General features: G+C 37.9%; 1 protein-coding gene across 5 annotated transcripts in view; it reads left to right on the top strand.

The window, feature by feature from the left end:
- Nucleotides 1–25,310, top strand: part of MPDZ (multiple PDZ domain crumbs cell polarity complex component) — a 98,738-nt gene that overhangs the window by 25,204 nt on the left and 48,224 nt on the right. The window contains exons 9-20 of one of the 5 annotated variants that reach the window (XM_086769911.1): nt 1,759–1,873; nt 4,263–4,351; nt 5,803–5,998; nt 7,339–7,428; nt 9,322–9,401; nt 10,665–10,811; nt 11,459–11,626; nt 14,298–14,483; nt 17,249–17,458; nt 19,069–19,185; nt 21,748–21,906; nt 24,866–25,153. In XM_086769911.1, the coding sequence (XP_086626037.1) occupies nt 1,759–1,873; nt 4,263–4,351; nt 5,803–5,998; nt 7,339–7,428; nt 9,322–9,401; nt 10,665–10,811; nt 11,459–11,626; nt 14,298–14,483; nt 17,249–17,458; nt 19,069–19,185; nt 21,748–21,906; nt 24,866–25,153 (1,845 nt within the window). Of the gene's footprint in view, nt 1–1,758; nt 1,874–4,262; nt 4,352–5,802; nt 5,999–7,338; nt 7,429–9,321; nt 9,402–10,664; nt 10,812–11,458; nt 11,627–14,297; nt 14,484–17,248; nt 17,459–19,068; nt 19,186–21,747; nt 21,907–24,862; nt 25,154–25,310 lie in introns of all 5 variants that reach the window. The other 4 variants (XM_086769908.1, XM_086769907.1, XM_086769910.1 and 1 more) reach the window with 4 other exon arrangements.

The raw sequence follows: 25,310 nt of genomic DNA, 5'->3' as shown, positions 1-25,310 counted from the left end.
AAAGGAGAATCTGAATTTGATGATTTTATCTGTGTGTATTTCTTCAGTATTTGCCTTTCTAAGGTTATATGGTGCAATGTTGAAGGCCCTATCTGCAGCTGCAGGATATATAGGATTTCTAGTGCTGAGGAAATAGCTCAAATGCACCAAGTAGCAAAATTTGACTTTTTTTTTGCCACCTTCCTCTCCATTTTCATCCTTTTCTACACTTTGTTCCTGGTACATCTCTCCTGGCAGGAGGCAGGCTATTTTTAAACTGGTTCTGGTGGCACAAAGTCTTTTTCTGGGAGGGAGCACCTAGTTAATACTGCTGCAACCTTATTAATTTGGAGTTAAGATAATGATAGAAACAGCTTGGTTTGTCTATTTCTTCCTGGCAGACAGAGGATGGGTGAAGACTTCATGATGCTTTTAAGGCTATTAATGAGAGCAGAATGGCTTTCCAAAATGGGCACTTCTCATCATTTCTATTGTAGATGTCTGTCCTGTAAAAATTCATGAGGTCATGGAAATTTGAGCAGTTCTTAGTGGCATTACCTATGGTCAAAATAATCCTGTATTATCAAGCAGAGAGTTGGTTAAAGCAGTAGAAATTCTTGTGTTCGATTGTGGTTTTGAGTGGAGCTATTCAGATGAAGACCCAAAGTCACATTCTCTTTTGGCAAGTGGTGTCATAGCTCTCCTGACGTCTGGGTTTAGTTAGTATCTGCCTGGTTGCTGTATTGACACTTCAAAACATATTAGCTGCTCTTTGTCATGCAGAAGAGATGGAATAAAACAGGATTATAACAGGATTTTGATAGATTTCTGTATATTTGTGAATTCCTATTTTTAATATCTGTGTAAATACTGACTTCCACATAAAGACAACAAAATTGAAGCCTGGTATATGTAATCATATCCTTATGTGTATCAGCTATGGAAGAGGCTAGTAAGTCTCTGTTTTAGACAACTGAAAGATTAAACATTTTTAAAAAACTTTTTTGAAAATTGAAGTTAACTTTTATAAGGTGATTTTTTTTTTTATATGAAAGCTATATTATTGAAATGGGATTTTAATATACTTTTGTTAACAATAATTAAATGAATTTGTTGCCTCAAAATTTCTTTGTTATTGAAATTCAGAGAGTTGTAGTAGGTGTTAGCAGAGGCTGTCATTATTTAACGAGCTGGACGTATAATTGCTACTTTCTAAACCTGAATTTTTAAGTCTTTCGAAACCAAGAAACTTAATTGCCTCGGTAGGGATAGCTTTTATTATGTTTTAAACTTGGCATGCATAGGAAAAAATAGCTATAGTTATTGAAAAGGAATTTAAACAAATATAGTACAAAGTATAGTTTTGATATTTTTTCTTCTTTTAAATAACACAGCAGTCTAAAGCTGGTTCTAAGGAAGTCCCAGAAGGGCAGCAAGCTACATATTCTAACATGTAAGCATGGCTTGTGTAACGTACTGTACAAGAGGTTCATTGTTGAATTTGTACAAATAACACCAGTCATTTTAGTTATTTTATAGGTTAGAGGGTAATATCCCAGGGGCAGCAGGACAGGGAGGGCATGATCGGTATTGCTTTACAGTGAGGAATGTTACCTGTATCTAGTTTACCTGCTGAATACCAAACAAGAACGGAAGCAGCATTGGTGCTTGCTTTCTTACATTTGTGTCCAATTTTACATGTTGATGGTGTAAAATAATGTGGTGGATCTTTAAAGAAAAAAAGAAAAGCTTCCTTTCTAATCACACTTTTCTTACTAGGCAGATGCTTCTGTTGATAGCTGTGAAGATGGGGAGAAATTTAGTGTTGAACTCACTAAAAATGTCCAGGGATTAGGAATAACTATTGCTGGTTATATTGGAGACAAAACCTCAGGTAATTATTGATTCCTGCAGTTTACTGTACAATCTGTTGTGTACTGTGATGTAAGTGCATCAAAGACTTAATTTTAGTTTTGGTATAGTATCTCTACAAAAAGCCTTGACCATCCAAAGTATTTGTAAAGTTTGTAAAGAAAAAGCAATTGTTTTCCTTTCATGGTAGTGTTATTCAGAGCAGAAGCAACCAGTTTTATAATAAATTCTCACCTCAGGATTCTTTAAATCAATTTTTATATTCATTCTTGGCTAAAACTTGTGCTTACATGTTTTTGCAAAACAATTCTAAAATAGATTGAGCCATTTTTTTTAGAACAGATTGGGCTTTTAAAATTACATTTTCATCTTTAAAAGGCTCTTACAAGATAGTACATTAATTTTCTGAGTAGTTTTAGGAGATATTTTTATAATTTTTTAAATTATTTGTGTAGCACTGCTGAGATCAAGAGTTCCTTGGTGACTTCTGGATACAATAAATGTCTGTTGCCCTTCGGACTGTTGCAGACAATAAATGATTTAAATAAATAAATGCAACAGTATTCATGTACCGTTGTGTATTTTTACTTGTAATTTCCACTACATTTGTCAAAAAAATGATCCAGAACTCTGTTATGCCTCCCTAGAGGTGCTTTGGCAAGTGCAATACTATTAGGAAGGGACAGTTATTGAATGTGTTGTTAAACTTCCCAAAGAGCTGGTGTTTTGTCTTCTACCCATGTATATATTTTTAGAAGAATGTATGGACAGATATATCTTACATTATTGGCAGTTTATAGAGGTAATTTGTTGGCTTTGAGAACTAAATTTAAGTTTGCAGTTGAGACTAAATTTTAGCAATCTGTTCCATAGGATGAAATGGTCTCAGTTTCCAGCTGAATCTTTAAAAGACAAATTAAATTGTAGAACATGTGATAGATCTGATAGAGTATTTAAACTATTTAAACTGATTCAGTGTTGGAGTATTGCCAGTCTTTGGTTTTAAATTATTGTGGTGCATGTAACTTCATTAGAAAATATTCCTACCTTACGAACTATTTGGGTATCTCAATTTTGTGACTTAGCACTTAGTTAAAGAACAACTTTGCTTTCAGAGAAGCAGCAGTAAAACTATGGGACAACAAGATCTGCAGCTGAAACTTTCATGAATGAGAAACAGCAACTTAGTATGTTGCCGTCCAGCTATTACAGGATATAAAAACATGTGGAAGTTAGTAGGACCAGCAATTTAATTATTCAGAAAACCTGGGGAAACAAGAAATTAAGGAAAACCAGAAAGGAATTGTCAATGTCATGACTTAAATATATTTGTAGTACTATTCTTCCTAAGCTGAATATAGTAATTAGAGCAAAACGTATATTTAGCCCTCCTTCCTGCTAAATTTTGTCATATTGAGATCCAGTGAAAGATGCATTTCAGATCTGCAAAGGCACTGGGTGTCTTGACAGCTATTAAAACCCATTTTGTGGTGGGTTATCTTCCCGTTGAACATACTCATTTAACAGAGTTGGAACATTAGTTGAGAGGAAGTAGATTCTGTTAAAATTTCTGATATCAATGTTACAAGCCTGTGGGCCTCAGACCTGATTTCATGCCAGTTCTTGCTAGTATTTTTCTCAATATCATGTATACTGTGCAAAATATGCATGTGGGAGCTCCATAGATTTTCAATTTACTGAGTTGTTGAAGTTGTCTCAAATTCCAGTGTGTTTTTCCTGAAACTTTTTGCAAAATATCCCTTTGGTAGGTGTTTTATATATATGACATTTCCTTCTGATTCAAAATCGTTAGCTGTCTAAAATGGTTCTATTTAGGGGTTTGGATTTTTTTTTTCTTATATTTTGTCTTTTTTAAAATTTGATCAAATACCGACTTACAGCTGTAGTTAAAAGCTGTTTCAAACCTAAGTTGTAGTCCTGCTTGCTTACAATTTTCTGCATTTGGTTATCTTAAGCAGTTATTAAGTACATCGAAAATACGGAATTTACCAGGCTAGTGTATTCAAACGGAATTTTCTGTCCTGCAGTTCTAAATCAGGCCAAGTCAGAGATACGTTTTTTGTTGATGTGGGTTTCAACGTTTAGATTAAAATAAATGAGAATATTTCTTCTTCTGCAGAAAGAATTGGGAATTTGGCATTGTAAGATTTTAAGTGAAATCTGGTCCAATGCAAGCTGACATTAGTCAAGCTCATCCTTTAGGAAAATAATAATACAAATGTTTTACTTAAAGCATATACTGTGTTGATTATTCTTTCCTTATCTTACCTGGAGATTGTGTTTTCTTTCTTTTTCTCCCTTTGCCTGGTGGGATTAGTTGGAGATTGTTGCATTATTTAAATTGTTTCTTAATATATTAGTTAATTTAATTTTCTGTTTTTTCATCCCAGAACCTTCTGGTATCTTTGTGAAAAGCATTACAAAAGGCAGTGCTGTTGAACATGATGGCAGAATCCATGTGGGAGATCAAATTATAATTGTAAGTAGACAAAGAAAGAAGCTAGGTTGCTTGTCTGCAAAACTCTACTTCTTTTAAGTTGTAAAAAAATGCTCAGGTAGTACTTGTTTAAAATATTCAGAATCATTGTTGAAATGGTGAGTCCTTTTTTTGACTGTTTGATCACATTCTCTTTCTGGCTATCTACCTGTGTGTAACTTGTGTTTCTTTAGAAAGTGTGTGTTGTGTGTGAGTATGTTACTAGTAGCAGCTTTGAGACTGCTTAGTAAAGGCAAAGTTTCAGAGTTTGATTCAAATTAAGCAACTGTTTCAAAATTATTTTTAAAAGTATTTTATTAAAGTTTTAGGTGCTCGGAGAAAGAAGAAAATATTTTTATGCATAAAATGTTAGTTGTGTGGTGAAAATCAGGTTGTAAATGCAGGAGCCCCGTTTTTGTGGCTGTTGTAGATCTGGCCTTGCATTTGTATGAAGGCAGGACTAAGAACAAGTTATGATGTCTCTCCAAGTACAAATATACCTGCGTGTTTGTATGTAAAACTATGTATGGTTTTTATAGTGATTTGTATACTGTGTACAAATGGTTAAAATTAATTATTCCAAGGTTTAACTTCTTCTACTGCAGATGCAGAAGGAAGAAAATATTTGAGTGACTTCAGATAAAAGAATAATAAGCATTTTTTAAATATGATTTCCGTAAGTATAGAGGAAAAATGGAGTTTGCAGGGAGAAAGAGAATAAGAAGTGGTGTGTACTAGGGACAATGGGATGAAGTTGAGCAAAGCCAAAGTCTTACATTTCAGAAAAAAACCTTGAGTTAATGAGAAAACTTCCAAAAGAAGAGGCCAAAGTCTTGTTCTTTAAAATATTAAAATGATGGACCAGAGGTAACGTCTGTCTGGCTGGGACAGTGTTTAATTGGGAAATTGGACTTCACGATGTTCAGTAGCTGACTTCACTGTGTCTGATGGTCACTTGGCCTCAGAACAGCTACAGTCTGTATTTCTTCCTACCAGAGTGGACAGTTGTGCCTTTCTTCAGCCTCCTCTCCCCAGCTCTCCTGGCCATGACTGTGTTGGTTTATTCACCCAGTATTTTCTCCTGAGAGGTGGATATGCCTGGAGTGGTGGAGCAGACAGGCTGCACAGCATGCTCTGCACAGCACGTGCTGTGTCTTCTCCCACCTCACAGAGCAGATCTGCCTGGCCCCACTGTGGGGGGGACCTGAAGCACTTCTCCTCACTTTGCTATGCTACTGGCTGTTACCTAGCAGTGCAGTACTCCAGTAAAAGTGCTTAGTGTATCCAATGTCATTATGTCGTCCAGATTTTTGTTGTTGTCCTTGCACATACCTTGTACTCAGGCTTACAGATTGTGAAAGCTCACCGTATTATTTTGCCCTGGACTTTTTTTTTTTTTTTTTTTTCCCCCCTGAGTGGTGTCTTGGGAGCTGAAAAGCTGTTTAATCCTGCAGGTGGACGGAACAAATCTTCAGGGTTTTACTAACCAGCAAGCAGTTGACGTTTTGCGGCACACAGGACAAACAGTGCGGCTCACTTTGATCAGAAGAGGGCTTAAGCAGGAAAATAATATTCAGCCCCAGGAGGACTTCAGTGCTGCTGTTGAAAAGGACTTACTGTTCCAAACAATGGATAGTAGCATAGCCAAAGGTAATCAAAACTGGCTTTTCTTTAAAGATGTCTTGAAACGTTTTTCTTCTCAATTGCAAAATGGAAATAAAATGGGCCAAATTAATTCTTGTTAGCTATTACTGTTGGCAGAGCCACTGTGTATAAGAGGAGAACTTGAACTACTGTAGTTTGGTTAATCTTTCAGACACAGTGGTATTATTTACTTCATTTTCAAAGTAAGTGTTGAAAGCTCTGCACTGCATTGCAATTCTGGCTGAATTGGTTCAAGACTTTGATCCTGCGAGTCTTCAAATGGTAAGAAGGCAGTGAATGTTTTATTTGTACTCAAGGGTGAGAGCTGCATTCAAGAGCAAGCAAATGGATATCCTCCGCAATGCGCAAAAGCAGATCTCAGTTCCTTTCACTCTTGCGTGTCAGTGTCACAAGCTTACGGTATGAGAGGAGTGGCATATATCTAGAGATTATTAATAATCTGATAGGACATCAGCTGTGTATGTGTACAAGGATCAGAAGCCAATGACCAATATTAGTTGTGCTGTGGATGAAGTGAGGTTAGTGAAGCTGAATCTTAAACTGTGCACATCTTGAAGTATATATTCAGTATCTTGGAAGTCAGTGTGTTTGAACAGAGTATCTGCACAGAGGCTGGATGTGTGAAGGGATGTTTTTCAGCTATTTGTGTTATAGGTTAATGCCAGCAGAAGTATATCACAACTAATAGACTGAGGCATAATCCCCACCTCACACAACATTTTGAAGAGCCAGTACTATATTAGCTGTATGGCATCATCCTCTCATTCCTACCTTTAGAAAAGATTACAGAGGAAATGCTCAGAAACTGCTGTTTCTCCAGCCTAGACGTGTTCAAGACAGCTGAGAGCCACCAACATATTTAACAGAACTCTATGTTAGGAAAGGCATTCTGCAAGTGAGAAGTCTGTCAGGTATGCAGATATTCCAATCTGTAGCATTTTCTTTTCTCAGTGTCAGCTTCCTGAATGGCACATAGGAAAGAAGAGGATGGGGAAAAAAAGGTAATACAAAGGTGATAAAGAATGTTATATGTTTTTCAGTAACTTTTTTTTTTTGTTCATAGAGATGCAGCTAGTGGTGGTTGTGCTTTTTATTTTTCTTGTTTCATTGAAAAATTCACTGGAGAAGGCAAAACAGTAAAAGAAAACAAAATATCTTTAAGATATGGCATTTCTTCTGGGCCCCTCATGCCGGATTCCATTTGCTAAATATGAATCCTCTGAAGTCCAGTGGAAGAGGCAGTCAGTGCCTTGAGGCATGCCTATGAGCTTGATGAATGTTACAACACATAAAGTAGCTGAAAAGGTTTCTTCTTCTTTTTCCAGATAACAGTGAAACAGAACAGGGATCCCCATCACTGCCGTGCAGTGCTGGTGCAGTAAATATTGGAGAGGACGTGAAACAACAGGAAACAGGTTCGCAATGTTTAATATTTTATTCTGTGAAAATGTACTTGGGTGATCTCACACAAAGATCAGGTGTTCTGTGTGCCTTTCCATCTCCTGTGTGCTGTATAGCTGAGGTACAGCTAGAAAGTGAAAGTAATCATACCTGGAAGCATGTACTCTGAGTGCAGTAAGCGCATTGAATACTGTGTATCTCTGAAAGTAATTACATTTCAAAGATGTCACATGAAGCAGTCTGCTTTTACTACATGCTTAGCCCTCTTTTTAGTCTAGTTCTGTATTAAACTTTTTTCCCCTCCTCATTCCCCAACATAACATACCCTTCTAGCTGCCTGGAGTTGCCCAGCTGCAGTTCCAGGACTTCTGCCTCTTCTGATAAACTTCTTTTTCACAAATTCTTGAGCTTGCATTCATTTCAATCTGTATTGTCTAATAATATTTGAAATTCAGTCAGTTCTGGTGCACTGGTATGCTCTGATGTTTCCCGTACTCTTTGTGGAAATTCTTGTTTTCTAATGCAGTTGATGTGCATTTTCTGGCTTCCAGAGCTAGAGAGGAAGTGAAAAGCATCCCTTCTATGAGTTCTGTAATACGTGTCTTTTCATAACTCATGCTTCCAATTATTCTGGATGGCTGAAGAATTTATTTTTAGCATCTTTCTTTCAGATACTGCAAGGTCTTTGCTTTGGGGAAAGTGTTGTTATATTTGAATGCCACATAACACCTGGCTTTGTTTTTACTAGTGTTTCTGAGCAACGACTAGATCTAAAACACTGTCTGAGGCTGTAGGTCACTTTAAATTCTTACTAAAATTCAATGGGAGTTGGGAACTTAATCTTGCAATAAAAATTCTAGTCTTTGCCTGTGATGAGCGTTCAGATCTGAGGAGTTTATTTGGATAGTTACTGTAGATGTAGCACAGACCATGGGCCTTGAATATGTAGAGTCCTGTTAAATCTACTCACTGTTGTATCTAAATACTGCTTTTTATTATTTCCTGCTTTAGAATCTAAATAGTGTGAATGAGGGGGAAATGAGCAGGAGGAAAGCATTTCTCTGCTTTTTCGGCATGCAGATAAAACTTTCAATCAAGTTAAAAGTTGCTGCAGTTTGCTGCCTAGAATGTCACTGTATTTTTCACAGCATCATTAGTTTTCTCCCCTCCTTTCCTTCCAATTTAATTTCTGCTCTTTAGCTGCTAGAATTGTTTCTTATTGTGTGTGTGCACACAAGTGAATCTAACAAAAAAAAAAGCAAAAAAGAAAAAGTTAGGATTTGAGTTCTCTCACTGCGCTCTAAGGCCCTACAGTTTCAAAAAAAATCTTTTACAGTTATGCTCATAGTTTTGAAAGTACAGAATCTCAAAACCTCCAGATTTTGTTTGAAAACTTCCCTTGGACGCTCTCTGTAAAATGCAGGGTCTGTCTGAAAGGATCAGTATGCTGTATCAGATACGTATGTATTTTATCCATCCCCCGGGTCAGTCTGATTAGCCCGCATATGGTCTGGTTTAACAAATGCCTGGAGCATGGATGTAACTTTTTCATTTGCTTTATGCCCATTATCTTGTAAAGTTGCATTAAATATACTCAATACTGAGGCTAGTTTAAATATGTGTCCTTTCTTTCCAGTCGTTCACACTAAACTTTTTGACTGGACTTCATGTCTTTCAAAATACAGAGTGAGTTTTGCAGGGCTGGGATCTAGTACTATTTTAGAAGTTTTTCCTCTGGTAAACCAAAGCCTGCTAAGAGGAAACATTCAGTATTTAGTGATATTTAGGAGAGTTCTGGCATCATGAGAGTGATTGTGTAGTCTTTCATGGTCCATGTACTTTATCAGTTACAGGAATAGACAAGACATTTTACTTTTTGTCACAGTAATCTCAGACATAACTTTTAGATTTCCAGCTAACTACTACAGAAGAAGCAGCTACAAAGGCAAAGTGGCAGAGGATTATGGGTTCGAATTATGAAATAGTGGTAGGTAAACTTTGATTACTATTACTAAATGCCCTTTGATCTGTCTACCTATTATGTTGCTAACATGCAGATACAAATATTTCTGTATTTGAATGTGTTCATGTATAAACGTCATAGATATGCCTCTTAGTCTGTTGAGATTCTTTTATTTTGATAATAAATTTTGAATGTATTGATTTTTGGCAAAATAATCACAAGCTTCTTAGGTTACTGTGCCTATGAGTATTGTTTCACGGATTTCCTGGCGTTAAGAGGATAAATGTGTATTAGAGGAAAAAGTAATATGTAACGTGAACTTCAGAGCTCCATTAGCCAGAATTTGAAGCTAGTGCTTGAAACATCTTACCCATTCAGCATAACGAATGAAGTGCTTGATGTAATGATGCAAATAATGCATAGGGCATTTATGATAGGTACAGTTGAAAAGCAGTATCTGAGTTTAGGACTTTATTTCAAAATTAAGTGCCAGAGCTGTAGTCACTGCAAAAGTATGTATTAATATATATGTTGTTGTCATACACAATTCAACTTGTTTATGCTGGAGTGATATGTGATCAAAGTTTCAGCTTTTATCTAACTGTCCCCTGATACAAGCATTTATCCCATTTTTACGCAAATGCAATGCAAAGCCTCTTCCTCATCAGGCATAGATCATATTGGATTGGGCTGTGTTTCAGTTTCCGTGCTTAAGGGGCTTTTCTTGGATAAGAGACTGAAGCCCCGTGTGAAGAGAGGTAAAAGAGTAGGTCTATCATGGTGGCTTTCTGTCCACATGCATAGGGCAACATAGTGGTGTTACTCCAGCCCTGGTGCTTTGGTCTGTTGTGGTGCCTAGATAACACTCTGTGACTTTGTCACATATGTAAGTATTTTATCCATCCCCCTGATGGATAAAATAAAGCAGTAGTTTCCTTTCCAGAATAGTCTGCTATTTTGTGATTGTGTAACTTTCACTAAATATGGCCTGCAGATTTTAGTTTTTTTCTGATATTTGTTTTTCCCTCTCAATGCTTTTTTTCTTACTGGGAAGTTTAAGTTGATTTCTTTCTTTCAAGCTGGAGTTCTTATTTCCCTCAGTGTTGTTGAAAAACCTAAGCTAGGAACTTTGGGTGCTTTTGCAGTCTAAAAGTCTGTATTACACATGACAATATTTCTAGTTTCTCACTTCTGGAATATTTATCTCATTGTATATAAGTTGAAATGGAAAGTAACAGGTACAGATGTAAATATGTCAAAAGTAACCATTTCTTAATCTTATTTTAGGTGGCTGTAGTTAACAAATTTAGTGAAAGCAGTGGGTTAGGGATAAGCCTTGAAGCTACGGTGGGGCATCATTTCATCAGATCTATCTTACCCGAGGGGCCAGTTGGACGAAGCGGGAAGCTGTTCAGTGGAGATGAGCTGCTGGAAGTAAGAAAAAAATACTGTATCTTAGTCAGCATTCAGTAAGATTTTAAAGCACTGACTTGCTTCTCACAGGCTGTGACTTCGAGAATGTAGCATGTCTTGACTGCATACCAGCCATACCCATAAGTGCTTGACAGCCACTTCATATGTACTTATGCATATTTATGTGAATGCATATGCTTTCATGCGTTTCTCAGCTGATAGCTGATTTTTCACGTTTGGTTCAAAGTCAACAAAGAAGAATGCCTAGCAAAAGCATTAATATTTAGTAAGAATATCCCTACACAGTGAAGGGACTAAATACCTGTTTACTTTTCTAAATAATTTTCTTAAAATTAAAGTGTGAATTTGGTTCATGTGAATGCAAGAAACATGAAGTCACAGAGTATCTGAGGTTTATAGGGTGACTCCACGCAATCTGTGAGACTCTCCATTCGGTTTAAAACTTATCTTCGTGTTGATTCTGAGTCTACCAAATTGAGTAGAAATTAAGGATTGACAACGTCCATTAGCGTGGTGGTTTTTTTTTGGTTTTTTTTTTTTTTTTGTTTGTTTGTTTTTTTAAATCAGATGATTAGTGGGTTGGGTGCTTTTTTTACCCATTTTTGTTCATTGTACTTCTAAACACTGTATATTTTTTGTTTATTGAGGTGAATGATATCTCTTTGCTTGGAGAGAACCACAAGGATGTGGTCAATATCTTGAAAGAACTGCCTATTAAGGTGACAATGGTGTGCTGTCGTCCAGTAGCTCCTCCGATCGCTCATCCAGAAGTACTGGAGAGTCTAAGTCTGCCTGAAGTTCAGCTCACAGAAAAGGTATTTTGTCTTAAAAAAAATCACTGACAAAATGACTGTTTCCTTGAGAAAAAACATATAAAGTTCTTGTACAAGGTTAGAAATACGTTTTCATATTTTAGGAGTTGGAACTAGATGAATAGAAAAAAGCAAGTAATGGTAGTCAACTGTACTTTAGCCCAACCAGAAGACATCAGTCCTAGTAGATCATGGCGAGAGGTAATGGTTTTGAAATAGAGGGGGGTAGATTTATACTAGAAATTAGGAAAAAATTTTTTACGATGCGAGTTATAGAACACTGGAACAGGTTGCCCAGAAAGGTGGTGGAGGCCCCATCTCTGGAAACATTCAAGGCCAGGCTGGATGAGGCTCTGAGCAACCTTATCTAGTCAGGGATGTCCCTGCTCCTTGCAGGGGGGTTGGACTAGATGACCTTTGAAGGTCCCTTCCAACCCTAACCATTCTATGATTCTATATTCTGGGATGTGGGTCTGTCTACCCAAGGACTTGTGTTCTGCAGGAGGGCCATGAGGGTATGGCAAACTGAACTATGTGTTCTTTAGAATCTGAACATATTTAACCTGATTTTGAACTTTGCTTGCTGGGTTTGTGTAGCGCAGAACTGCGTGAGCATTCACTGGCAAATACAAGGAGAGACATTTCTGTCACTCATAAGTGCCAAGCTCTGGTCAACCAGATATACTAACCATGTAGAAATCGTCTGCTGTGTAGTATGCAAGGCAATATCATTTGTATCATTTGTATCCATCATCTATCAGCGCTCCTTGTTGACTGGTGAGGTCCCGGAAGACTGGAGGATTGCCAACGTGACTCCCATTTACAAGAAAGGTTGTAAGGAGGATCCGGGGAACTACAGGCCTGTTAGCCTGACCTCGGTTACAGGGAAGGTTATGGAACAGATAGTCTTGAGGGAGATCATGCGGCATGTGCGGGATGGCCGGGGGATCGGGCCTAGCCAGCATGGGTTCATGAAGGGCAGGTCCTGTTTGACCAACCTGATCTCCTTTTATGATCAAGTGACCTATCTGCTGGATGAGGGAAAGGCTGTTGATGTGGTCTACCTAGACTTCAGCAAAGCCTTTGAGACTGTCTCCCACGGTATTCTCCTGCAGAAGCTGGCAGCTCATGGCTTGGATGGGTACACTCTTGGCTGGGTAAGGAGCTGGCTGGAGGGCCGGGCTCAGAGAGTGGTGGTGAATGGAGTTAAATCCGGCTGGCTACCGGTCACAAGTGGTGTTCCCCAGGGGTCGGTGCTGGGGCCTGTCCTCTTCAATATCTTTATTGATGATCTGGATGAGGGCATTGAGTGCACCCTCAGTAAGTTCGCAGATGACACCAAATTGGCTGGGAGTGTGGATCTGCCTGGGGGTAGCGAGGCCCTCCAGAGGGATCTGGACAGGCTGGAGAGCTGGGCTGAAGCCAATGGGATGAGGTTCAACAAGACCAAATGCCGAGTCCTGCACTTCGGCCACAACAACCCCAGGCAGCGCTATAGGCTTGGGGCGGAGTGGCTGGAGGACTGTGTGGAGGAAACGGACCTGGGGGTACTGATTGATGCTCGGCTGAGCATGAGCCGACAGTGTGCCCGGGTGGCCAAGAAGGCCAACGGCATCCTGGCTTGCATCAAAACCAGTGTTACTAGCAGGAACAGGGAGGTAATTGTCCCCCTGTACTCGGCACTGGTGAGGCCGCACCTCAAGTACTGTGTTCAGTTTTGGGCCCCTCACTGCAAGAAAGACATTGAGGCCCTGGAGCGCGTTCAGAGGAGGGCTACGAAGCTGGTGAGGGGTCTGGAGCACAGGCCTTATGAGGAGCGGCTGAGGGAGCTGGGATTGTTCAGTCTGGAGAAGAGGAGGCTCAGGGGAGACCTTATAGCTCTCTAGAACTTCCTGAAGGGAGGTTGTAGTGAGCTAGGGGTCGGCCTTTTCTCTCGTGTAGACAGTGATAGAACTAGAGGCAATGGTTTCAAGCTGCGCCAGGGGAGATTCAGGCTGGACATTAGGAAATATTACTTCTCGGAAAGGGTAGTCAGGCACTGGAATGCACTCCCCAGGAAGGTGGTGGAGTCACCGACCATGGAGGTGTTCAAGAAACGTTTGGATGTTGTGTTGAGGGATATGATTTAGCTGAGAAGTATTGGTGATGGTTGGACTGGATGATCTTTTAGGTCTTTTCCAATCTTGATAATTCTGTGATTCTGTATGAAGAGAGACACAGTTAATTCTGAGTTTTCTGTGAAACCAAGGGAAAAGAAAAACATACATGCACGTATATGTATGTTTTTCAGATGTTTTGACTCTTGTAAGTGCTACTCTGATTAGATAAAGGCATATTTTTAAACATACTGTTTAATAACAGGTGTTTCCTGTATATTTCAATACATGTGCTAATGAATTTTTCTGAAATTTTTAGTTTGATGGAAATTATGTTTTGTAAATATTTTTTTCCCAGTAGTACTTTCGTATACTTGCAGCATAGCTCTTTTATTACAAGGATATGTGAATTCTATGCTAGGTTTATCAGACTTGTTTGTTAATTCTACTGAGTGCTTGCACTTTGTATGTAGAGAAACATAACTTAGATTTTGTCTTGTTCTTCGTGAACAGAGTTTTGTCTCTGCAGATTCACAAACATACACGTTTTATTTGTGAAAACTTACTGTTTTTCACAGGCTCACGTAGATCTTGGATTCATTGGCTCCTCGAACACAGAGGGAACAGCTTTGGAAATAACTGATGAGGGTCAGAGTATGGAAGAGGTGCAAAGCTCGTCTTTGGCGATGTGGGAAACAGAAGTACAACACATTGAGCTGGAGAAAGGGAGTATGGGACTTGGATTTAGCATATTGGACTACCAAGTATGTTCTGCACTTCTTTCTTTGAGTAGAGGACAAAATATATTGTATTGTTTGGATCTCACAATATAATCTAAGTACATGTTTTAAAGGTAAATGTTAATGGAAACCAAGCAATACAGTAAAGCTAAATGGAGGTCACTACTAGCTACATTACTTATTCCTCTTACTGTATTAACACTGTAAGTTTTAATGATAATAGTAAAATGGGTTCAGAAAACTAGATAATCCGTAATATACTAAGTTCTTCAGAAAGCTTATCTGCTAGTGCCCCAGGGGCAATCAATGAATGATGTAGTCAGAATGTTCAGGCATTTAGCCATGTATTTTGCATCTGCAGTGAGGTGCTTAGGGCAAGATCCAATAAAGGACTTAGGTGCTTAAAACAGGATTTACTAAAATCCAGAACCATGATTTTGAAATCACTTGCTTAGCTGCTGTCCATCCAGGCTGTGCCTAAACCTCCCATTCGTTCTGTATTTGACTTCAGAATTCCTGGGTATCTCAAACTGTGATTCTTGGTGTGTCCTGATGAGCAGCTCAGTGCCTGTCTCCTGCTTGCACTTGGTCAGGATCCCAGAATGAATGTTCCTTCTGTTCCCAGTAGTCACAGTGTATAATTTCTGATCTGTTTAGGTCACGTAGTTTCTCCCTGCAGTCAGCATAGGATTTTCCCCAGCTGTTTGGTGGTGCTGCAGGGCCTGATCTCCTCCCAGGTCTCTACTGGGTTTTGTCACTTAAGTGTATGTGCTTTTGCATCTGGAAGTCGCTTCCAGGTGAAAACTGTGCCCGTAGAGCACTGCTTAGAATTGTTCTGTACCTCAGTAGTACTTTGCATTTGCCCACTGATAAAGGTGATCAGCAGTATAGTTAATAATCTGGAGGATAAAGGCATAGTCAAGTATCTGTTCTACAAAACAGTGATCACTCTTTAATGTGTTAGTGATGATGTTCTGTGGTGAGACACCATAGCTGAACCTGAGTATTTGGAGTTCACATTAGCATGGAGTAAAGCACATTTTTACTTCAGCCTCTTCTGAAGTGTTGACACAAATGGGGATTGCCTGTGGGGTTAGTTAGTTACTGAATTTTATTTATGGATGGTAAAACTGAAAAGTTGTGAGAAGTACCTTAAATTTTGTTTTATATATTTTGCAAAGATGAGTTTAATTATATCTACAGCTGTATTCAGCTTTCTGAAACTTAATGTTATAGTTTTGTGGTTTGTCCTATATTCTCTCCTTTGAGAAGTGATTAAAACACTTGATTTTGTCAATGAAATTTCTACTTCCATCTAAGACTGTGAACAGTGAATTTACAGTGAGATTTATCTTTGTATTTTGCTGTTTTCATCAAATTTTCAATTAATTTTCAATGAACAGTGACTAAAGTTAAGGACAATTATGTTCACGGTAGTGCATTCCTTATGTTTTATACAATGACAGGCCTGTAGGAAAATCTACATAATTCCTTACCCCAGGGAAGGCTATCACATACACTAGAGAGGTGATTTTTAAAAAAAAAAAGGTGTCATGCAGTGTCATCTAGAGTGACACTGTAAATACTTGTTAAAATAGTGAGGAAGCTGTCAGTGTTCAGACTTAAGCACTATGTTCGGCAATGCTAGCTGTATTTCCGCTTGTGAGGTGTCTTACTGCTCCATGGCATTCTTCTTACTGTGTTAACTGCCATGAGGAGTTAAGGGTCTTCTTGGTGTCCTTCCATCCCTCCCTCCCTCAACGCCTCTCTCTTACACTAGCTTTCGTCAGTCTCCAAGTCCTGTGGTTTTGGGTTCTCCTTGATGCTATGCATCATTTCAGATGTACATCTTGGCATGGAGACTTGTTACAGTTGCATGCCAGTTTGTAGATGTTTGTTTTTCTCTTCCTTCTGCTATGAGTAAAGCCGATACATTAGTACACTGCCTTTTTTTTTTTTTTTTTTTTTTTCTGTGCATGCCCTCAAGTGAATTGCTGTGTGTTGGAAGTATTAACATGTAATGATGTTCCTTGGGAATGTAGTTCTATAAGAAACATGCAAGTTATGCTGTAAGAATCAAGTGTGCACTTGTGATAATCGTTATACCAGAATCATATGTTCCTGTTCTGAGTATTTGATGCTAGCGTTTTCATAACAAGCAGTGTGTTGAAGAATGGAGACTTCAAAGCAGTTTTATTTTTTAAAAGCAAACGCCGCTTTGTTGTGTCTTGATTAGAGTATTGGTATGCTCCTGTCTCCCATAAAATGTTTAATTAGGCGTGCACGAGGACTTGCCTCTTAAAAAGTACTTTCTCAGCCGATCAGGATCTGATGCCATTAAGTATAAGAGTTATTGAAAATAAGCCCTTTGTTCCGCCAGAGTGCACGTGTTAACTTTGCCCCAGGCTGCATTCCCAGCTTAATTCGGAAACCAGTGAGTGTAAGGGAGGATGAAGTTTGAAATGCGGTCATTGCAGTAGGAAGTATTTGAATTTCTGGTGTGTAATTGCTCATTACAGTATGAACAGTGCTTTGCAATTTAGCAGTGTTATATGCTGGAGATATGGCATATCACCTAGAAAGGAGTAATAATTTTCATATTTAAGAATTAAGAATAGGTGGATGTTTAAACATATGGGAAGTGTGGATAGGAGGCTATGTTCCTGGTGAGGGTCCGTCTGGAGCAGAGCTCCAGCGTTTTTAATAACCCAACTCTGCATAAAAATTAGCTTCTCAAGTCATAGAAGAGTAAGTAAAATGAAATGTTTTTCTTCCTTTTATTTAATTAGGATCCAGTTGATCCAGCAAACACTGTAATTGTGATTCGCTCACTAGTTCCTGGAGGTGTGGCTGAGCAAGATGGCAGACTTCTTCCCGGAGATCGGCTTATGTTTGTCAATGATATCAACTTGGAAAATGGCAGCCTGGAGGAAGCAGTACAAGCACTGAAAGGAGCCCCAGCAGGAACAGTTAAAATAGGAGTTGCTAAACCACTGCCTGTAAGGATCTGGGAATTCAATGGGTTTGAATTTTTCATGTCATTTAGCTGGTACATGATGATCCTGACTTCTGCAAACACTTTGTGTGTATTGGTGTACAGCTGGGTGGCTCAAAACATCCGGAAACTGTCTTTAAGAGATTCCCGTATCTCCTTTCATGTAGAAGTGGCATGTGTAGTGTATGACTGGTGCTGTGGTTGCAGGACCTAGCACACCAGTCTTGCACCTGAGAAGACAGTGAAGCCAGCACAGTCTCTCAGGGCTAAGGTTGCCAGGCATAGTTTTGCATGCTTTACGAGATTCTCTGAATGTTTGACGTGGAGACATAAAGTCAATTTTCTGTGATTTGCCTGGAATTTGCCTATGCCTTTGCTTTGCAAGGTATAATACATGTGCAGTCTTTGTATTTAGACTGTGCATTTCATATTTAAAGAATGATGAGTAGTCTTCAGTTCGTATATGTCAAACCACTTATTTTAGGATAGCCATAAATAATTTCAGGCTTGATTTGAGAAGGTAGTGTGTAACAATTAAAAGAACGAGGTTGAAGGAGACCTAGGGTTATTGAGAACGTGTGTCAGTAAAGATGCTTATGGACTAGTCCCTGCCAGCTTTGTTAAATTGGAATCAGTAAATCAGTTAAATTGGAATCAGTAAATCACTATGTTTGTAAGCCCCGGTGCAGTCTTTGGGGTTTGTTTTTGCTTTTTGTGAAATTAAAATCTTGTAATCCTTGCGACTGCAGATATCAAATTTTCACTCTTAGTGGATCTTTGTGGAGTGAGAGGGGATGGCTGATGTTAAAGTTACTAGAAACTTTCAAAGTAAGATGGTAGTTTTTAAACTTGCTTTATTAAATTCATTTTTTGTAGTGGAGATTCTGTGTTACAAATGAAAATGTTTTGCAAATCACTGTTTTCATATTTATGAAGATGTCACTCTAAAAGAGAAAGTGCATGGAGATTTTGTTTCTGTTCCCAACATTTTGCCAACATTCAACATTTGCACTTTAATATTTCGCGTATTATGCTTGCCAGTTAATCAAACATTGTCAATAATCACTGGCTTCTGTGCAGTAGTGGATGAATGCACCTAGCATAAAACTATGTTGGAAAAAGCTACTGGTTCATAGTCAGAATTAGATTTTGTCCTCTTGAGGCTGTTCCACTCAGCAGATACAATCTTAAAACACAAGACAGTGGATGCAGTCTTCCTGCCTGCTAACAAGATTACTCTGGCTAGCAAGGTGTAAAGGCCTCTGCTGTTAGACTCTTTCCCTGGTGGCAGCTCTGATGGCAGTTTTAGTATATGTTTAATAAAAACAGAAATTGAAAATGTGTTTAGACTAAGCTGTGGGCTCTGGTGTAGCTAGATAGGCCTTTTTCATTATCTGGAGATGTAAAATGAGATGTGAGATGTGAAGCTGAATCAATTCAGGTAAATTTGAAAAAATGTCTCTGCATACCCAACACCGTGACTGTGACTGTGACTGAAATGAGCTCTTTGCTGCATTTGGAATTCAGTAGTCTTTCTAAACGCCCATACATAATGCACTCTGCACACCCTGTGTCCTGCCACTCATCCAACTCAGAGCTTCGTTCTTTCTGCAGCTTTCACCAGAGGAGGGCTATGTCTCTGCTAAGGAAGATTGCTTTTTCTACACTTCCCAGTCACTTGAGGAGGAGGGGCCAGCTGATGCAGCCCTCTTCCGTGCTGAGCTGGCTCTGGTTAGTGGCCAACTTACCAAAGATTTCTTGAGTCTTTGCATTTTGTAATGAAAAGGGTTGCTTTGTCACTGTTCATGCTTGGTTTTTAGTGTTTACTGTCACCACATTACTCATCCACCATAGTTGGGATGGATCCCCACATGGTAGAAACTGGCATCTGGAGATTTTGGCTGTTTGCATGAGCTGTGAATCTGACCTATGATATGTTAGTTGCTGGTAAAAAAAGAAATATTTTACTGAGATTTTCAAAAGTGCATGGCTACACACTTCTCCTTGCATACACTGAGTATCCCTTTGAAAATCTCACTTTGTGTAGAGAAATGTTCCTGTGCTCATTTTTCTAAATAAATCTCCTTGCTAATTTATCATAATACATGACTTCTCTAGCTTGAAAAGTTTTTGGAATTCTCTTTTTGCATGTAAGCCAGCCTTAAGAGGAATGCTATCTGTCTTCAAAAGCTGCCAATGATTCCTCCTAATAGTATTCTTTAGACTTCAGCATCAATCAGTGATTATGAGATTTACAAGGTCAAAAGGTGTTCACTTGTACAAACAATGCAGCTTACCTGAGTATTCAGTGCCTTACATAGCTCAGAGGTAACCAATAAAAACTCAGATAAAAAAGACAAAGAAAATAGGACCTACAAAAAATAAAACCCCCAAAAAACCCTAAACCAGAGTATAAATATATTCTAAGTGTGTCTTCATCTAGTTATCTGTACTGGTCTGGGCCTGGTGCTGAAGTTATTTGGCCTTCATTTTCTGGGGACATGGTTAGGGAAGCAGTTTGAACTAAACACCAGAACTTAATTCATAAGAAAAAAAACCAAAACCAAACAAAAAGCTGAAACGGATTCTTCCAAGCAAAAATCTCTGAATTACTGATTTCAGCATGTTGGCTGTCTTTTCACATTTGTAAATGACAAATTGATTTTAATAACTTGCTTTTAAACAAAACTGGCTGGTTTTTTTTTTTCTACAGTTTGTTACCTTGGTTACAGTAGTTAGATAATAGGATTTGCCTTATTCTGTTAGTTGAGAAGAAGTATTAAGAAGATGGGTTATATATTGTAAATATCCTTTCATTAAAAATACGTTGAAAAGATCAGATTAAAACTTAAGTATTTAAAAATTTGACTTCTATCTGTTTCACACACACAAAAAATAAAATTGTGAAAGAACAGTGAAAATATATGGCAGATAATAATGTGGTTAAGTTGTAAGCTCTGTCAGCTGTCTAACTAAATGTGCAAAATATGAAATTGAATGTGCAGTCACCCAGCTGAAGATGTGTTTGCAGAGTGCACTTATGAGATACTGTTTTTCATAAATCTACATTCAGAGTCTACAGATCTGTCCCTGTTTTTCACAACTCTTTTTTTTAGGACATAGCCTGGATAACAGTAGTCTGCATTTTCCAGAAGATGGGCTGAGAACAAGTTACACTAAAGGAACAGTTGGAATTAGCTGTTAAGTCTTTAAGGCTGCGACAATTAGAAACTGATCATTTCTACCTCAAAAAGGAATCACTGTGTTGAAACTTTGCAGGTCGTTGCAGTTGCTGTTTGAATCTGACATAATGAATTCATAGTATGATTAACCACAGGGACTGAAAACAACACTTAGATCCCATCTCTGCAGATGGGTGCACTTGGCTGCCTCATACAAGTTTACAAAATGATCATGGCTCTGAATTCAGTGATCATTTTTGTTAGCATACGCTGCTTTCTGGAGCTCTGCCAGGGGAGATGAAATTATAATCCCAGTGTAGTGTATGAAGCACTAGAAATTAAGTCTTTTAGGACTTAATTTTTTTTCTAGTAGTTGGAAGTATATGAGTCTTGGAAAAAAAAAAATGTATTTCATTTAAGAAAAAAAAAAGGCAGAATATACTGCTCATGTCCATGTTTGGAACTCTTTTTAAAATTTTATTTCTCATGTAAGACAGGAGAGTTGTTCATATTAATCTTATTGTCAAAGGTAGAATATTTTGGAAATCATTAAAAGTCGTGTCATGAATGTACCTTATAAATATATTGGAAAGCATTGCAGTTTCCAGAAGATTGGTTTTTGTACCTTTTTAAAAACAACCAATCCTATGAAGTTGAATAGAGGGAACATTCCTGACAGGTGGCACTCAGATGAAGCTTACTATTTCCTCAGTGCTAGTTCTTATAAAATAAAATTAAAAAGAAAAAAAAAGCCCTAAACAAATTAAAATTTTGATGCCAGCGAGTACAGCAGAATTCTTCCAGCACCTCCTACTTCTGTTAACAGACATCAGTGTGCCTCAGCCCTGCAGCTCATTCCAGTTGAGACTCTCAGTTTACTTTGGATATTCTTTGCAACCTCTGAAGAAGTTGCAATGTGAATTTTAACTGGAAGGAGAAATGTTTGCTATTGTGCTGTGCAAATATAACTTCATTGTAAAACATGGAGGGGAAAAAAAAGAAAAAGAAGGAAAGTGTCAGTCAGTATGTAGAGGCGGAGGTGCATGTGTTAGGGCTTATGTGGTGTGAAGGTAACAGATAGCCTGGCTGATTGAATTGCTTTTGTTGTTAGGTGGACTCCGGCGAGGCAGATCTAGTGGATGAGTCCACATTTGAATCACAGTGTTCTGTAGAGAGTGACGTCTTCCAGGCTTCAATGATAGCTCTGCATGGCAGTACCTGTAGCGGTGAGCTGAACTACAGCTTCTCTCTTCCATTGTCAACTCCCAAGGTAAAAAGGAGGGTGGTTTTATTGATGACAAACTTTGATTATAAGTGTGAAAAGGCTGCATTATTAGGTAGAAATATTTTATGTCATCCTGGTTCAAACTGCGCTATCTGTTGCCAGATTAAAATCTGGTTTTGTTTAGGGTAGTCCTGGTGTCTTTCAGATGTCTGTGATTTAGAGAGAGGCAGCTAGAAGGTAGAAAGCTTGGATTTGTGTTTTGTGTAGCCAGATGAAGTATGACTAAATGTTTGTAGTGTTTACTGTGGTGAGCAGTCTGCCACAAAAACTGAATTGTTACTACTTCAGAGCATAGTAAAGGCTGTTAATGCAAAATAACTGCATTATTCTGCAGTATTTTAGGTATGAAAAACAAGAGTAAATTTTCATCCTAAGCTTTGCTTTTATGCTTCATAGTTAGTATGTTTCCTAGTTCATTTAATGTGTTCTTGAACCAAATGTTCATAACGATACTGTAATTAAAAGTAAATCTGTGTATATCAAACTTCTGATTACTAATGATTTCTGTTTAAAGTCAGTAAATTAAGATAAATTCTTTAAGAGTATTGCAAAGATCAGTATCTTTTCTTGCTGGTCACATAACCATAATGACTGTTTGTGTCAGAGTTGTTTTCTTTTTCTCCATGGTTTTTCATACTCCTTTTTCTTTACAATCTATAGATTTATTTTGCTAATCCAGATTTTTCCAAGTAATTTCTCCTAGCAGTCATCTTTGAAAGTAACATTTTAGGGATCTCTTCCAGGATTTGCAGTCTGCGTTCTTGCATAGAGTAGCTGCTGCTTTTTCCCCCACACCTGAGTTGCAGCAACTCCCTTTATCCCTTCTGGAGTATGTTTGGCCCTTACAAGGCACTGGTTGCAAAGCTAAATTAATCTTCTAATGGTTTCTCCTAATCCACAGAAGAGCACATCTCCGCTGTGCCAGTGGGACAGATTGCATTGTTTAACTCTGTAATTGTTACTTAAACGGATTATGCGTTTTGCATGCTGAGAAGCATTTTATGAGATAGAGGCTGGATTTACATTATATATCACGTTGAGGCTCTGGAAAGTCTTAAGTTATTTTCAGCATTGACTTAAAGATGCTTCAGTTTGCATGTTTTATGACTGACTTTTCAGTGTCCCTCTCTGTGCATCAGTATGAAGTGAGTATTGAATTCTCATCAAGTAACATTTTGTACTCTGCAGTTATGAGTGACTTCACAAAGTAAATGTAGTGAGAAAATCCATTCATAAAGGAGACTTCTGAAGGAAGTGAAATGCAGTAAAAATGAAAAAATTGCTATTAGATGCTATGAGGAATGCAGAAGTATTCCAGGTATTTCTGGCTGCAGTGCAGTTGACAAGTTCTGAATGCCTTTGGTGTCACTTTTAAAACAGATGATGGAAAAAAAAGACCCAAAGTCAAAGTAATGCAAATGCTATAATGAGACCACATGTTGCTGTAGTAACAAATTCCTGAAACCATGTTTATCTTCAAAAATTACAGCATTGGCTTTTCTTTAAGTGAAACAAAAATAAAAGATAGGCCTGTACTGCAACTCTAATACATGTATATGGCATATGGAATAGATGTTGAGTACGATCAGGGTCTTATTTTCACTGATTTGGAATTAGATAGAAAACAGACTTAAAAGTAGATGTCGCAACTTTATTTGAAATCTAATGAAGTAATTTAAATAGATTATGGTCCTGGTCTTCTGTTCTCCAAAAAGGTAGGAAATTATCTCATTGATTGTATCATGCAGATTAGTTCTATTTAGGCTTTGCCCAATTATCTTCTCAGATGTTATTTAAACGAGTTGTTTACAGGTGAACCTTTTTTGATTATTGTCTGAGGACAGAGCAAGCATCTGGACACTTGAAAGATGAGAAAAACTGATTATAAGGCCCTTGATACGAAATGTTACAAAATATCCCAAAATCATGGGAAACATGTTTTCCCCACTTTTTTGAAAAGGGAATAGAAGAGTTAGAACCAGTGGCTAACAACTAAGACAGACGGAGGTGGACACTCTTGTGTCTATATTTACTACAAGTTAGAGGAAAATTCCTGAAATTGATATAGAGTTTTTAAGTACTTGATATATCTTTCTAATGTCTAATGGCCTACATGTTTTTAAAATTACTTGTTTTGAGAGCTTAGCTGAAGGATATTTGAAGATATTTTTTTCAGAATGTTGCGATTATTGAATTCCCTTGAAATATTTTTAATGTAAGACCTTGAAATCTTGAAAGTCTGGACAAATTTTCTGTAGAGAACTTAATCCAGGTACTGCAGGCATAATCAATACACTTGCAGGCATAATCAATACACTTCAGCTAACTGCTGAGCCTCTGTAGCTGAATCATTATATTTCGTTGTTATCACAGTTCAAAATATCCGTGTTCATTTTTTTGCTGAGGTTTGACTGTATTTTTACTTTCCCTCTTTATGTGGAAGGGGAATCTAAATATGTTTCTGCTTGGTTAAATGCATGATTAGATTGTATGCTTATTGTCTGAGCTGCTTGAAATTGCTTTTTGCTTGCTGTTTTGAAAGTATATACCCTGGTCTTGCAAAGTTCTTCTACCTGAGAATGAAAATTGGATGTTTTAATTTTAACAACTTGCTGGAGTTACGTCTGGTTTGAGAATGTGTAAGTGGACATTACTTTGCTGAAGTTAGTGGAGATTTATTAATGAGTACCAAATTAGAATTCGGCCTTTGGCAGTATCTTTATTTTCATTGATTTCTGCTATTTTAAAACAGAAGAATTTTTCTGAGGAAGCAAGTAAAACTTACAGTAAAATACCTGTAGGGATCTACTGAAGACACTGGTATTACAACAAACATGTTTAAATTCTGTGAGACTAGTTTCTGTTTAAGATTTTAGCCTGAAATGTACTTTTAAATTATATTACAAAGGAATGTTGATTGTTCATTATCTCCTGTGCTTAGCAGTCTTTTGGAGAGGAATGTTCAGATGCTGCAGATGATTTCCCTGTATCTGACAAGAATCCGTACAACATGGATCTGAATCAGAAAGTGAGAGAGCAAAAGTCCATAGTGGGGAATAGCCTAGAAACTGCAACTGGTTTCGCTAAAAAGGATCTTCAGCCTCTAGATGTTTCCGATATCAACCAAAATGAAAGTGAAAACACAGCAACATGGACTGGATCTCAGACAACAGCAGAAATTGCACAAAGTACAAGCCTTCCTACTACTGTGCAGCTTGATCCTGCTGGAAAAGTAAAGTTTGGGTTTTGTTTTTGTTTTTTTTTTTTTTTTTAAACTAATGATGAAAAAAAAAAACTATGGAAAGGCCATATTAAACCATACAATCTCCTACAGAAATTGATGCTGGCCAGCAGCCTTGGATGGTTCTTTGATTATAAATGTCCATCAG

Source organism: Chlamydotis macqueenii, chromosome Z (assembly GCF_036417535.1).
Source record: "Chlamydotis macqueenii isolate bChlMac1 chromosome Z, bChlMac1.mat, whole genome shotgun sequence".
In the NCBI taxonomy this organism is placed as follows: domain Eukaryota; kingdom Metazoa; phylum Chordata; class Aves; order Otidiformes; family Otididae; genus Chlamydotis; species Chlamydotis macqueenii.
The sequence above is the reverse complement of the archived record's forward strand: the minus strand, read 5'-3'. Positions and strand labels throughout refer to the sequence as shown.